The 16,734-nt window shown below is 42.3% G+C and overlaps 1 protein-coding gene across 2 annotated transcripts in view; it reads left to right on the top strand.

Annotated features, from left to right (window-relative positions):
- Positions 1–16,734, top strand: part of xpo4 (exportin 4) — a 54,901-nt gene that overhangs the window by 8,699 nt on the left and 29,468 nt on the right. For both annotated transcript variants that reach the window (XM_061692876.1, XM_061692877.1), the window contains exon 7: positions 12,523–12,635. In XM_061692876.1, coding sequence (XP_061548860.1) covers positions 12,523–12,635 — 113 coding nt within the window. The remainder of the gene's footprint in view (positions 1–12,522; positions 12,636–16,734) is intronic.

Genomic DNA, 16,734 nt, shown 5'->3' with positions numbered 1-16,734 from the left:
ATAAGTATTTGTACAATTTTAATAAAAATGATTTTTAGTTAGGTTTGGATGAAAAGTGTCAAACAATTATATTAAAAAATATTAAAACTAACAAAAAAAACATGTTCTCAAACCATCTATAATACATCATAATAGCTACACAACTGAAGAAGGGAAAACATTTTACATAAATTTAATTTCTGTGTGCATGTGCGTGCTTGGGCTGGCCAGTAATGTATACATGTTGGTGACTTTGTAGTCCATCTCTATCGTGCACATGTGTTGTCTGTGCAGCTGGCCTCATGTTGAGAGATTCCTAACCAACCTGGCATCTGACGGGATATGGATCACTTTCAAAGAGGTGTGTGTTTGTGCGCACATGCCTGCCCAACGTATACAGGCTCCCCTCGGTATGCGTGGAGTGCTTTTGTGTATGTGTCTTCTTAAAGACAAACTTTGAAAGTCATCTGCGTGCGTGTGTTTGCATCCGCAGTCAGATGCAACAGTTGAAACTTATTGTAGTTATTATTATCCACAAAGTGAAAAAACAAAAACACTCCACGTCACACATAGGGACGTGTGTGCAATGTACATGTCATGTTATTATTCTGATAGCTCCTCTTGCCAGTAATTCATGATAACAGCCACCTTGCACAATAGAAATAAAATCAACAAATAGAAATAATCCAGTCCCCTCCAAAAAACTGAGTCCATGGGACACTCATATATGCCGCAATGTGTCCTACAATGAATCGTATCACACCTTTCATTGGTTATTAATGAAAACTGCCACCTTGCACAAAAGAAATAAACACAAATAGAAATAATCCACAGAGTCAGTTGTCCATGTCACACTGTTCCATACAATGTACATGTCCGATAATTAATGAAATTGCACCTTGCACAAGAAATAAGCAGAATGACTGCAAATACAGTGGGTACAGAAAGTATTCAGACCCCCTTAAATTTGTCACTCTTTGTTATATTGCAGCCATTTGCTAAAATCATTTAAGTTGATTTTTTGGCTCATTAATGTACACACAGCACTCCATATTGACATAAAAAAATTCATTATTCACATCTTTGCAGATTTATAGAAAAAGAAAAACTGAAATATCACACACCCATACGTATTCATACCCTTTGTTGTGACACTCATTTTTAATTCTGGTGCTGTCCATTTCTTCTGATCATCCTTGAGATGGTTCTACACCTTCATTGGGCTCCAGCAGTGTTTGATTATACTGATTGGACTTGATTAGGTAAGCCACACACCTGTCTATATGAGACTTTACAGCTCACAATGCGTGTCAGAGAAAATGAGAATAATCAGGTCAAAGTAATTGCCTGAAGAGCTTAGAGACAGAATCGTGGCAAGGCACAAATATGGCCAAGGTTACAAAAATAATTATGCTGCACTTAAGGTTCCTAAGAGCACAGTGGCCTCCATAATCCTTAAATGGAAGTGTTTGGGATGACCAAAACCTTTCCTAGAGCTTGCCGTGAGAGAGCCTGGTAAGAGAGGTAAAGATGAACCCAAAGATCACTGTGGCTGAGCTCCAGAGATGCGCTCGGGAGATGGGAGAAAGTTCTAGAAAGTCAACCATCACTGCAGCCCTCCACCAGTTGAGGCTTTATGGCAGAGTGGCCCGGCGGAAGCCTCTCCTCAGTGCAAGACATGAAAGCCCGCATGGAGTTTGCTAAAAAAAAACACCTGAAGGACTCCAAGATGGTGTGAAATAAGATTCCCGGGTATGATGAGACCAAGATAGAACTGTTTGGCCTTAATTCTAAGCGGTATGTGTGGAGAAAACCATGCACTGCTCACCACCTGTCGAATACAGTCCCAACGGTGAAGCATGGTGGTGGCATCATCATGCTGTGGGGGTGTTTTTGAGATGCAGGGACAGGACGACTGGTTGCAATTGAAGGAAAGATGAATACCGCCAAGTACAGGGATATCCTGGACGAAAACCTTCTCCAGAGTGCTCAGGACCTCAGACTGGGCCAAACGTTTGACGTTCCAACAAGACAATGACCCTAAGCACACAGCTAAAATAACGAAGGAGTGGTTTCAGAACAACTCCCTGACTGTTCTTGAATGGCCCAGCCAGAGCCCTGACTTAAACCCAATTGAGCATCTCTGGAAAGACCTGAAAATGGCTGCCCGCCAACGTTAACCATCCAACCTGACAGAACTGGAGAGGATCTGCAAGGAGGAATGGCAGAGGATCCCCAAATCCTGGTGTCAAAAACTTGTTGCATCATTCCCAAAAAGACTCATATCTTTATTAGCTCAAAAGGGTGCTTCTACTAAATACTGACCAAACAAAGGGTGTGAATACTTATGGTTGTGTGATATTTCAGGTTTTCTTTTTTAATATGCAAAAATTTCAACAATTCTGTTTTTTTTCTGTCAATATGGGGTTCTGTGTGTACATTAATGAGGAAAAATATGAATTTAAATGATTTCAGCAAATGGCTGCAATATAAGAGGGTGACAAATTTAACGGGGTCTGATGACTGCCAGTTTGCACAATAGAAAAAGACAAGGATTACAAATAATCCATAGTCAAAACATAGTCCATGTCTTGCATCATTAATGTTCGCGAACAATGTATCTAATGAACACAATCACTTGTTGACAGTTAGGAATAATCACTGCCACTTTTCTTAATAGAAATAAATACAATGATTTCAAATAAGCTATAGAGTCAAAACGTACCGTATTTCCACGACCATAGGGTGCACCGTATTAAAAGGCCCAGTCTCAGTTACGGGGTCTATTTCTGTATTTAACACATATATAAGCACCGTATTATTGGGCGCAGGCATGGTAAAACATACGCTATCTTAAAACATACGGTAGCATGCATGCACGCTAAGACAATGTTTTTAAAAAGGCAGCGGGACCAAAACTGAGTTGTACTTTATTGAAGTATTTAACAATGTACTCACGTTATTTGTTGATCAATCCTCATCTACAAATCCATCAAAGTCCTCATGTTCTGTATCCGAAATGAACAGCTGGGCAAATTCTCCATCAAACACGCCAGGTTCCCTCTCGTCATTGTCGGAGTCAGTTTCGTTGCCGTGCGGCTCCTCAGAAATGATGCCGGCTTTTATGAAAGCTCGAACAACAGTGGAAGCAGACAGGTTAGCCCAAGCATCCGCAATCCATTCACAAATTGCGGCGTAACTCGCCCGGCGCTGCCTCCTGGACTTGTGTTCGCCATCTATCATCCACGGCTCCCACGCCGCTCGCAACTTCACTTTGAACGCTCTTTTTACAACAATGTCCAGCGGTTGGAGTTCCTTTGTCAAGCTCCGAGTTATTGCACTCAGTCGAATGGTGACTGTAGAGACTCTTCTCCCGGCTGTTCTTTGCTCATTAATCCATTACTCGAGTTGGTCTTCCAAGGTCACCTCGCCTTGTTCCCGCGGAAACTCAGCTTCGTCTTCTTGACTTGGCGAAACATACGCTAGCTTAAAACATACGGTAGCATGCATGCACGCTAAAACAATGTTTTTAAAAAGGCAGCGGGAGCAAAACTGAGTTCTGTTGTACTTTATTGAAGTATTTAACAATGTACTCACGTTTTTTTTTTTAATTTTTTTTTTTATCAATCCTCATCCACAAATCCATCAAAGTCCTCATGTTCTGTATCCGAAATGAACAGCTGCGCAAGTTCTCAATCAAACACGCCAAGTTCGAGTCAGTCTCGTTGCCGTGCGAAAGCTCAAACAACAGTGGAAGCAGACACGTTAGCCCAGCATCCACAATCCATTCACAAATTGCGGCGTAATTTGCCCGGCGCTGCCTCCTAGTCTTAGTAAAGCTGTGTTCGCCATCTGTCATCCATGGCTTCTACGCCGCTCGCAACTTCACTTTGAACGCCCTGTTTACACCGATGTCCACCGGTTCGTCAAGCCTCCCGGAATGATGGCAAGCCCCGAGTTATTCTTTGCTCATTAGTCCATTGCTCGAGTTGGTCTTCCACCTCGCCTTGTTTCTGCGTTTTGTTTTTCTTATTTTCCGCGAAAACTCAGCATCGTCTTCTTGACTTGGCAAAGCTCGTTTTCCTGCTTCCTCCATTTGCGAACCACGGATTCGTTGATCTTGAATTCTCTCGCGGAAGCTCGGGGGTCCTTAACCAACCCGATGTTGTATTGCACAATGCACACCCCGGAAATGCTCCCAGTCAGTAAAGCTGTCAAAAAAAATAAAATAAAACACCCCGGCGCTACATCCTTACTGGGGGCGTGGCTTTAGCGTCCTTCCCCTGTCCTCAGCCACGTCCGCTTTTCCTCTGCGAACTCTGTGCACAATAAGGCGTGCCGCGTTATAAGGCGCCCCCTCCATTTTCGAGAAAATTTAAGACTTTGAAGTGCGTCTTATGGTCGTGAAAATACGGTATTTCGTGTCACGCATTGTGACATTTTTGCATACAATGTAATATGACAGCTGCTCTCACCATAGATGTAGCAGAACTAGAAATAATCCACACAGTCATTAAATAGGCCATGCCACTTAACTTTAATTTATGTGCAATGTACAGTGCTGTGACAAACTATTGGCCTCTTTCTCAAATTTTGTTTTTCATAGTTTACCCACTATGTTAATGATCATCAAACAAATAAAAAAATAAAAAAGACAAAAATAATCCAAGTAAACATAAAATGCCGTTTTTAAATGGTGATTTTATCTTTTAAGGGGGAAACAAACTTAAGTTACCTGGTCCTGTGTGAAAAAGTAATAGCCCCTAAACCTAATAACTGGTTGTGCCATCCTCGGCAGCAACAACTTAAATCAAGCATTTTCGATAACTGTCAATGAGTCTTTCACATCTCTGTGGAGATATTTTGGCCCACTCTTCCTTGTGGAATTGTTTTAATTCAGTAATTGGTGGGTTTTTGAGCATAAATGGCTTTGTAAGGTCCTGCCACAGCATTTCAATCGAAATCAAGTCCATACTTTGACTTTGCCACTCCAAAACCTTTTTAATTTTTTTTAAAAAATTTTTAAAGCCATTCAGTAGTTAACTTGCTGGTGTGTTTTCGATCATTGTCCTTCTGCAGAACCCAAATGCAGTTCAGCTTGAGGTCACGTACTGATGGCCAAACAGTCTCCTTAAGGATTTTCTGATAAAGAGAGAGTGTGTGTGTCAGACAGAAAACTCTCCAAAGCAGGGAAAGCCGAGACCCGTCTTGACTTTGGTTTCACACAACTTTTTCAGCAGTGCATTAGTTTTGCCCAGCACATCAAAAACATTGGAGAGTCCCTGCAGTCCCAAATTGAGTTCATTTAAACGTGAAAACATGTCAGACGGTTATGCAAGCTGACTGAGCCACACAGCATCCTCAAAAATCTCTGACAAGGGGAAATCTGTGTCCTGCAAGAACATCTGGAGCTCTTTGTGTAATTCGAAAAGGCTTGTAAGCACCTTTCTTCTTGAAACCCACCTTCAGTATGAAGCAAGAGTTGGACCTCCTCACTGCCCATCTCTTCGCAGAGCGCACAAAATAAGCGCGCAGTCATAGGTCTGGCCTTCATGAAGTTCAGTCTTTATTGCACAATCCAGCACGGACGTCAGCTCATCAGGCATTTTCTTCACCCCCAGCACCTCACGATGGATACTGCAGTGAATCCAATGCATACAGTATTGGGTGCCACCTGTTGGATGCTGCTATTCCACTATTGCGAACTGTCATAGCACACACCCCCACACAGTTTTTCCAATCCAGTCCGTTGTCTTCGATAAATGTGTTCAATACCTGGAATACGTGCTCTGTTGTAGTTTTTGTCAAGTGACTGGCAAAACATAAAATCCTCTTGAGCCACACCACCATATTCATATTGCATGTAAGACAAATTGGCCAAATCTGTAGTCTCGTCAAGCTGTAGCGCAAAATATCGACACTTCTTAATTTGCCCAATGTCTTTTTAACATCATTAGCCACGTATTTTATTCTCCTTTGAAAATGGCACACTGTTCAACTCGTTGGCGGCTTTCACATGATCCGAGTTAACTCTTTGGCGAAAGGTAAACAAAGTTGCTCCCCGACATGGTGGTGGTTACCAGCTCTGCCGATCAGCCGGCTACCACGGTACGAAGCTTCCTGTGCTTTGAATACGCTTGTTCCACAGCATTCAATAGTGGACTTTGACTGTTTAAGTTAATCACATTTTCTCAAAAACAAATCGGCCTGCTTGTCCTGTTGTGTGTTTCGTTCAGAGCTGGCGTTTGAGATGCAGTCGTTTCATGCATTCATTACTCAACACTTGGCCAGATACCACACACTGCGGAAGGAGTTCTTCCTCTGTTCCGATCCAACTAAAACTACATTTTATGTAGTTGACATCATATTTTCTTACAGCCTTGTGCCGTTTGCTGCTGCTTCTAGGGAGGGCATCACTGACGTTCCTGCAGTAGCCACTGTTAGCACATGCGCTTGGCTCCCTCTTGTCCTCTTCAGTTATTGTGCCTTTGTCACCACCACACTTTTCTTAGCATGCGGAAGCTATGCTACGAGTTTCTTCAAACTCTTAATTTTTTCATTCAGCAATCAAATCTCTTGCCTCTGTGGACAGCCTGCAACTGGCGTGTCCACAGGTTTTCAAATGTTAGCTTACCTGCGCCGATCCAGAAGCACTTACAAAGTAAAAAGTCTGAATTTTATTTTTATCTGCCTTAATTTTCTTGCCATCGTTTTGACATTTCCATTCTGTTTTGTTGTACATGCATTTAATATTTTTTTTTATAGTTTTCATTTTTCACATTTGTACTTGTCAGCATGTAATTAAATTATTCCCTTGCGTACAACCCGATGGAGCCTGGTGGTATGCGTGCAACACTTTTGAGAATGACTGCTCGAGTTGTAAAGTTAGTTAGTTGTTTAGTTATAAGGGGTAAAGGTATTTCTGTAATTCGAATCTTTGTCATATGCTTTAAGGGACCAAATTATTCATTGTATATTTTTAAATTAATCAGCCGATTAATCAGTTATCATAATTTTATTCTGCCTAATATCTGTAATGGCATCGGCCTCAAAAACTCCATCGGTTGGGCCCTACTGGAAACCATAATTGACCTTTAAGTGCTGTTGTTGTAAGTGAACATCTTCCTTAGTTAAAGAGCTCAAGACCCTCATGAACGTTGCCACCTGTGCCTCTGTTATTGTCGGGGGTCCTTTGTCTCCGTTGTAATTGCTGACAGCCGCTGCCCTTCAAAACACCACAAAACCCTCCACACCAGGCCAAGCGAGGGGGGTGGGTGGCATGTTCAACAAAGCGGGCTCCTTTTTGTTCAGGCGGTAGGGGGTGGGGGGGGGTTGCGTGTCACACCACGTGTCTGCGCCTTACCGCGTCACTCGCCACCGGGCTTGACTCAGAGCCCCTGGGAGGGTGGCAGTCAGGGGGTCACCGCCCCGTCCCTCCGCCACGCGGCCCGCATATTTGCGATCTGTCAACCCTCCATCTGTTTTGTAGAAGACGGGAATGCGTGCTTGTTGGGTATTAAAGCGTCACGCTCCCACTTTGGATCCGCCGACTTACCAGGTAGTGAAGCCTCCTGGGTGTTGAGTTGCTGCTTTAGTCCAAACAAAGAGAGGAGTTGAGCTTTTAACTAAATAATAATAATAATGCATATCGCGCTTTTCTAGACAGTCAAAAAACACTTTTCATGTATTATTCATTCACTCCTCAGTCACACCCTGGTGGTGGTAAGCCCCGGGGCAGTCTGATGGAAGCGTGGCTGCCATTCTGTGCCTACGGCTCCTCTGATCACCACCAAACATCCAACCACATTCACCCTCCGGTTGGAGGGCGTACCCTCAGCGCCACGCCGCCCACTCGGTTGAACAGAGCTTACATTTGAATTGAAATACAGTGGTGCCTTGAGATAAGAGATACAAGATAATTAAAATAAATCCGTGACCATGCTCATACCTCAAAACACTATCTCAAATTATCTTTCCCTTTGAAATAAATGGAAATACTATTTATCCGTTCTAGGCCCCCCACCCCAAAAAATTGTATCATGTGTTTAATATGAAAATAGCAGTCTATAATATTGTTCTATACACAAACATACAGTAATGACAAAAATAGATAGAATGTAAATTATAATAATAATAAACAGTTTGTGCCAAATTTTTTGCTTCAATTCGGTGTACATTGTACTGCTCCTTATGGTGTGTGTGCCATGGCCACCTGGGGGCAGTACAATGCATCCATCCATCCCATCCATTTTCTGTGCCGCTTATCCTCACAAGGGTCGCGGGCGTGCTGGAGCCTATCCCAGCTATCTTCGGGTGAGAGGCGGGGTACACCCTGAACTGGTCACCAGCCAATCGCAGGGCACATACAAACAAACAACCATACGCACTCACATTCACACCTATGGGCAATTTAGAGTCTTCAATCAACCTACCACGCATTTTTTTGGGATGTGGGAAGAAACTGGAGTACTCCACACAGGCGGGGCTGGGATTTGAACCCCGGTTTTCAGAACTGTGAAGCAGATATGCTAACCAGTTGATCACCGTGCCGCCCAGTACAAAACAGACATACATGGAGGTGGTCCTCACGGTCCTCAGTAAATTGAGGTTATATCGGTCATTTTCAGAGAGGATAAAGAATATATTCCTCCTCCTATGGCATTTTGCATTGTTTGCATTAAGCTTCACTGACTTTAAGGCAAAGCTATGTGGGTCTCTTAAATATGTAAATTTGGTCATTGTTTGATGTTTACATTTCAAGTAAACTTCAACTGAAATTAGCAAAACGCTTTTTTGAAGAATTGTTCACTTGCCAAACTGCTCCTTCTTGTGAAGGAAGAACAACAAAAAATAATCCACTGTCACAAAAAAGTAACTTTTCTTAATTCACATCTGAATTTTCTTAGGGCTGTTAAAACGGTCATTCTAGGACTCCCGTCAAGACATTGTCCCCCCCCCCCCCGTTGACAGCTGTGAGGTTGGAGACAAAGGTCCAGGGGAGCCGCCGACAACAGGAGACTGGTGCGCGATTGTTATTCCACATGGCGGGATTTAGAGCGGGATGCATCCATTAAACCCCAGCACGCGCCTTAGCATAGCGCTGCGCGACGGCGAGGCGGCCGCCGGGATCTAGCGTAATGAATAGAGGATACAGAAGAAGCTCGCTAATCCGTTAGCCACACACAAACACACACACACATGCACACGGCAAGGCCGTGTGGAGATTAGCCAGATAATCTGTTGTCTATTTGCAGAGGCAACGAAGACACAATGAGAGCTCTCGTATGAAGAATTCCAGCTGCTTGCCGTTGCGCTTCTTTTCATATTCAACACGTATAGAGTGTCTTACGGCCGTTAGCGCTTTGCTAAATGTTAGCGCTTGTTTGTTTGGGACGCTCTCAGTCACTGTGGTTACGTGACTCCCGGGGTGTAAACCTTTCACGAAAGAAAACTTGTACTTTTTTATTCATTGGATCTCTCCTCTTTACAGACACGATATTAATGATGACCCCCACAACAGAAATAAACACACCTCGAAACACCTAGAAATAACACACTCAAAAAAAAAGTCTTACCAAAAAAGACCACGCACCCTTCACGCAATGTACGTGTCATATAATTAATGCGAGCGCTCCTCTTGTTCGTCATGTATTCGTAGCTGTCACCTTGAACAATAGAAATAAGCATAATGCTTTGAAATAATGAGTCGGGTTGTGTGTGAATTGAGTTGGAATGTCACTGTCCAGTTAATGTAACAGTTGTGTTTATGTGTGAAGGAGCTTGTAACATGTTTATGGTGCTTGCGGACTAACGGACAGACGAACCTCTTGTTGACGTGGAGTCAAGCGCGCGCGTGTGTGTGTGTGTGTGTGTGTGTGTGTGTGTGTGTGTGTGTGTGTGCGCGTGCGCGCCTGTGGGCTTGAAACAGCAGCAGGTGATGTCTTTTAAAAAGCCAGCAAAGCGCCGCCACGTCCTCGTCACTCCCCTTGCTCAGATTCGTCATCCGGCAAACATGTGCGTGACACACACACACGCACACACACGTTTTGTGTCTCCTTTGTTAAGAAGAGAGGTCTGGAAATTTAATTTCAAGTGATGCTTCACCTTTCACACACACACAAAAGTAATGTGTTTTGGCCTATTTCTACACATACGTGGGCTAGTTAATAATACATTTTTTTAAAAAACTTTGTTTCCACCGATCCCCCCAACTCTGGAATTTCCCCCCAAACATTTGTTTCCACATGAAGACAAAATTGTAGTCTGTCAAGTGTATGTCATTGTCAAAGCAACACGTGGCATAAGGCCCTTTTAGCCAATCAGAAGCATGAAGAGTTTTTTGTGGAAAAGGTGCAATAGAAACAGTAGAGAATGGGGGGGTGCTTGTTCTCAAAAGCAATTTAAATGTTGAACAAAAGCCCAAAACAACTCAGACTTTCTTTTACCTGTACTGTCTACACAGAACACAGCCGAGGCGGGTTATCACCTTAACTGTGTGCATTTTCACAAAGCAGCACAGCAACCCTGCATTTGTAAGTGAAAAAGATGGTGACTTTCAACCACCATGTACACTGAGACTGTGTTAAGGAAGCATTAAAACACACACATGAAATATTTACACGCACACAGTTAAACAAGTGTCGCATATGCAACCATTTTGGTCACAGTCTCGAGGCCCTGCTCTGTTACGGTTCTGTTTCTTCATCTCAAGGCTGGAAAGTTGCCTGGTTAACTTTGCCACCCCATTCTGTGTTGGTGCTGTTTATACAGAACATCGTCACAGGCAAAACCATGTAAAATGCCGACTGTTACCAGCAGCATTCTGAGAGCATTTAGCAACACGCCCACAGTGTCTGGAAGCTGGAAGAATGTCGCAGTTCTTGACCATTTTGAAGCCTGAGTTCACCTACTTTGCAAATTCTTTTTTTTAAATCAATTTGATCTGAGGCCTTGTCGGACCCCTGTCGCCACTGTGGTGTCCCTCTTAGGGGATTGGACTGAAACAAATAACATTCTTCTCCTGGACAAAGCTTCTTTCCATCACCCTCATTCCATCCCGCCTAGCCAAAGTTCACGGCGAGGTCTTCCGCCTCCACCGTGGCTATTTTTACCCCGCCCTCTGCGTTTGACAGGTGCCAAGTTGTAGGCCCAAAGAGCATTGCGGCGTGCGGTGCGGGGCGTGGGCGGCAGTGGCAGGAATGCGCGAGCGACCCGGCCGCCTTCTGCTGCCCGCTACTCGGCTTTGATTGCGCATTCCTCCGCTTGCTAGTTTGTCAAGTGATGCACGCGGAATCTCAATTCAGACGAGCAGTGACAAACTGGGTTGGGAGCACCACTGACACTTTGATTGACAGGAGATTGACACTTTATTTTTATTCAGAGCAACTGTGGCTCACATCGCCGCTTCCAACGTCCATCTCCGCTTAATATGTTTATAGTTGTATTGTAGAAATATATTTTTTATAAGATTTTTTAAATTTTAAATTACACAATTTTAAGGGTTGTCACAATGTTACAGATTGTGTATGTTTTGTATTCAACATGTATACACAATTTATGGTACATTTTCCATTCACTTTCAGTATATGTTTGTGTTAAGTTCGCCAACATTTATACATTTTAATATAAAACATGTATACACAAATATATTAATCAAAATATTTATTTTTTGTTATTAGAAATATTTACAAAAGCGTTATTTTCACTCGTGCTGTCTATGCTCAATCCTGTGTCCATTTTAATTCATCTTAAGTAACTTTGAAACTTTTTAATATCTAAAATATAGATTTCAAAATATTAATAAAATGTTATAAAATTTTTTGTTTTAAAATGTTGTTTTAATTATGCATAAACCTTCATGCACTCGTATATTCCAGTTAATTTTCCTAACATTTATATATTTTATTATAACAAATATAATTGAAATATTCAAACTGTATTAGTAAAAGTATATTTATTTTTTAATTTTTTGTATTAATGTAAATCAAAATGTTTCTATTTTGGCTTATTTTATTTATGGTCAAACCTCCATCCAGTTATACATCCGTATTACATTGTCCAACTGTTATACATTTTAATTAAATAAATAAATAAATGAAAACATGTTTAAAAACATATTTGTCAGTAGATTTTTATATGTACAACTTTTAAAGGTTTATTCTTTTGGCTTTTTATGCTCAAAGTTGCTGAATTTACACATAGTGGGCCCCCCAAAAATATTCCTGGGTTCTACTTTGTGAGAGTGAATGTTTTGAATGAGGTTCCCTGTTTACATTGTTTAGTAGATTTAAGAAGCTCCAGCTTGTGGTAAAAGAAAGAGAGGAAAAAAAGAGTAGACATGATAGGGTGATAAGAAGCAAACGGGGTGCAACTTGATTGGCTGAGGAGCAAGGTGGGGCGTGTCCCAGTATTGAAGGAGTCTGGAGGCTGAGCCTTTGCGCACATTTGTCTCCCGAGGAGGCAGAGGAGCAGTTGGATCAAGTTTAAAGAGGAAAAGTTCACACGACTCCATGCTGCTGTTGGCCTTAACTTGCAGAGGGTCACTGGGTCGCCACTACATTGCCATGTTCGAGGCGGCGCAGAACGTCATGCTCAAGCCCACCGAGACATGGAGGGAGGCGCTGCTGGACACCAGAGTCATGGACCTCTTCTTCACGGTGAGTATGCTCCTCTTCTTCCTCCTCTTAAGTATCATCTCTTCTGCAGCCAAAGTCAAAAGTTTAGTGTTCACACACTTCCTCATGCAAGTGACAAGGTGTCTCTAAACCTTTGGCTGACGTGTGGAATTTCGTGCTATCTGTTGGTGTCTGTCATCTTATAGTTGTTTTCTGCCTTAACGGGTTGCTGTAGAAATCCACGAGTGATGTTCCCCCATGCTAGAAAATTGTATTTAGCACTTGTTTCTTTTATTACTATCATTTGGGGCAGATGTTTTTCAGACCCAACTGGTTTGCCGCCTAAACGGGCTGCGGTTGAAATCAAAAGAGTGAGGTTCCCCATGCTTGAAGTTATCTGTTACTGTATTTAGCTATTTAGTCTTTTGTTTTTTAAACTATCATCGGACGTTGCGTTAATTCAGACCAGACTGTTTTCCCACAAAACAGGCTGCTGTTGAAATTTAGTATTATTAGTAGTATTTTAGCCGTTGTTGTGGTACTGTCATCAGAGGGCACATTCATTCAAACCCAGCTTGTTTGCTGCCCAGCTGCACTATAAATTAAGAGTGAGATTCTGTTTGGGTGGGTCGTTTTGAATCATTATTGTCAATTATGGGAAATTTGAATAATCTTATGTTCATAGGAACCAGGTTAGGTGGACTGAGTCAGACCCAACTAGGTCGCTGTCTAAACAGCTTGTGGTAGAAATTGAAAGAGTGTGGTTTTATTATTTAGCCTTGTTGTTTTTCAACTTTATTGTCAATCGTGAAATTTGATTGATTTGAAGATCTTAACCAGGTTGAGTGGACTGATTCAGACACAACTAATTTGCTGCCTAAATGAGAAAATTGAGAAATTGAAAGCATGTGTTTGTATTATTTAGCATGGTTTACTTTCAAGATTGTCATTTATGTGATGATATATTTATTTGATGTTCATCGCATCCATTTTAGATGGACTGATTTAGACCTAAGCAGTCCACCAAAACAGGCTGTGGCCAAAACATTTGTGTTTCTATGATTTAGCAGTGTAACCAAGTTGGGTGGACTGATTCAGGCACAACTAATTTGCTGCATAAGTGGGTTGCAGTAGAAATGGAAAGAGAGTGGTTCTATTATTTAGCAGTGCTGTTTTCCATCATTATTGTCAATCATGTAAAATTAGATTGATCTGACAGATTAGGTGGCCTTATTCAGATCCAACTACAGTGCAACCTCGGGCTACGAATGATCCAACGTATGAACAATTGAGGTAAAAAAAAGCCTCTAGTTACGTATTATTCTCAGTTTGCAAACGGTCTTGGTATGGACAAACAGAAGGCTCTTGTACTTCCAATGGAAGGATCTTGTGCTTCCAATCGCACTGCGTGACCATCATTGACTCCATGCATAATGCATTGCTGTAAGATGAAAACTAGCTACCCGGTATAAGGCGGGACTCTGTTCTACTTGTAGGCGGAAGTCCCGCCTCTGCACCACCCAAATCACCAAAAACAAATCACACAAATACCGTTTGTGATTGACGTCGTAAATGAACTCATTTTATTTTCGTCCAAAAAATACTATTTACAGTATGTATGTTATTTATTGAATTGTAGCGTCCCTTTAATTAAGACATCCATCCATTTTCTGAGCCGCTTATCCACACAAGGGTCGCAGGAGTGCTTAAGCCTATCCCAGCTATCATCGGGCAGGAGGCGGGGTACACCCTGAACTGGTTGCCAGCCAATCGCAGGGCACATAGAAACAAACAGCCATTCACAATCACACCTAGGGCCAATTTTAGAGTCTTCAATTAACCGACCATGCATGTTTTTGGGATGTGGGAGGAAACCGGAGCGCCCGGAGAAAACCCACGCAGGCACGGGGAGAACATGCAAACTCCACACAGGCGGGGCCAGGAATTTAACCCCTGGTCCTCAGAACTGTGAGGCAGACGCTCTAACCAGTCGTCCACCGTGCCGCCTTAATTAAGACAACAAACAGTTAAGGTCAGTGTAATCTTGTCAAAATAGCTTTCCATGCGTTCGCTAGGTAGAAGTTTTGCCTATGCACATTCACCCAATCACTGAAGCGACCAGAAGCTGCGATGTTTATGAATGAAGACTGAAGTAGGCGCGATATCGTCGTGCAGAACTTTTTCTTAAAAAGTAAACAAAGGGATAAACAGTCTGAATGGTTCCTAAGAAAAGGGAAACTGCAAAAGATAGTGTTCGGTAGGACTTGTCAAAGATCTGTGCTGTGCAGCTGCTTGCGTTGTGCAACCGTCATTGACTGTGCATCATGCAATGCAACATTGGTAGGCACTATATCTTTGTTGTTGTTTTTCGCTCTTCATTAGACTGACAAAAAACAAAAATTGAAAGCGCTCGCTGGTAATAGGATGGGCAAGGCAATCAAAAAAAAATCATAAAAATAATCAAAAGAAATGTGCAGAATATTGGCCAAGAGAGTAAATTAATCTTTTAAATGACAATGTGACTTCTCACGTTAATTTTTTTTTGTGAACAGAAAATCGGTTTGTAGTGCCAAAATCAACCAATGAATGAGAAAAGAAACGGACAAAAGAAAAAAACCACCTGAATCAGAATCATGTGTTATTATGGAAGAAAAAGTTAATGAACAATAAACTGTTATGTTTATTTAATGTTTTATTTCTTAGTCTGATTTCACCTCTTTCTATATTGCACTATGTTTATTTGTAAATACACACTAATAATAAAGGTATGTATAACTTAATTTGGGGGCTAGAAAGGATTAATTGTATTTCCATTAATTTCAATGGGAAACATTACCTGGGTTTAACAATGTTTCGTGTTACAAAAAGGGTCTGTCAGGGACTGTATTTTGCTGCCTAAGCGGGCTGCGGGTGGAATTTGGCTGTTATCCAGTTTCTCTTCACTCATTGATGGCAGACAACTCTCATTTGCTTCCTGGGTCTTGTATCATTGCTCACTGTTTTCGGTCTGCTTCCTTGGATGCGGTGCCTTTACTAGATGTATGGTCTCCATGCTGGCAGGCTTGTATTACTGGCCAGGCGTGTATTTTTGTAAGGTCGCAACCATAAAGAACCTTGCTAGAGTGGACCCGAAAATAAGCGAAATAACAAGCTATGCTGCTAATCAATCCAAAACCCTGAAGGTCCAGAATGCTAACATTGCTAACTTGGTCCAGCGTGTGTCAGGTTTTGGCCTCATCTGCTGCTCTGGTATTTCTAGTAGCTCAAATGTTTGTTGTTGTAGATGCCATCAGCTGTCCCACTGTGTGTGTGTGCGCGCGTGTGTGTTTGCGTGCATGTGTGCGTGTTTAGTCAGGGGGGTCTTGTGGCAGCCTCTGTGGCAGTATGTCAACGTTAGCTTGTATGGCGTCTCCACGTTGTGTGTTTCTTTAATTTAATGGACTCTGCTGCTGTCTCTCGCACAGGCAGCAGGTGTGTGTATTTGTGTGTGTGTGTGCGTGCGTGTGTGCGCGTGTTTTGACAGAGACATCCCACTGGAGCCCTGATGCAGTGGCAGGATTAGAGATGGGAGCGAAGATTAGGGTACTCTGTTAACAGCCACGCTGACCCACCCTAACACTAGCTCCACAGACTCGACTTTGCTGCAGTGCTCCGTTTTCTCGTCGCCCTCAGTCTTCCCTTGGATTCATTTGCTGCATTGTCATAACATTTGAGGATTAACCACTAGATACGACAAAAAAAGATATTAGCCGACTCCATAGTCTCTACTTTGCTGTGGCGCTCAGTTTTCACCCTGCCCATAGTGTCTTTTCGTTTAATATTGCTGCATTGTTGTAAATAGTTGACAATACACGGTGACAAATGTCAACTAGGGATGGGCGAGTACCGATACCAGGTATTGCTCTTATACCGATATCGGCCTTATTTCATGTTATCAGGTACTCGTGAAGGCTGCCAATACCAGCCACTACATTACACACATTGAAACAAAACCTAATAAACAACAGTTAAGCCATAGCACATGAGAGGGAGTGATGCTGTCGTCACCAACCGTTTTGAGTTAACTGAGAGCTACTTCTTTGGGTACTGATTCATGCGAAGGAAGGGCTACTAGTTTGATATACATTTATGAGGCTGCTTC

This window comes from Phycodurus eques, chromosome 12 (assembly GCF_024500275.1).
Source record: "Phycodurus eques isolate BA_2022a chromosome 12, UOR_Pequ_1.1, whole genome shotgun sequence".
In the NCBI taxonomy this organism is placed as follows: Eukaryota; Metazoa; Chordata; class Actinopteri; order Syngnathiformes; family Syngnathidae; genus Phycodurus; species Phycodurus eques.
The sequence above is the reverse complement of the archived record's forward strand: the minus strand, read 5'-3'. Positions and strand labels throughout refer to the sequence as shown.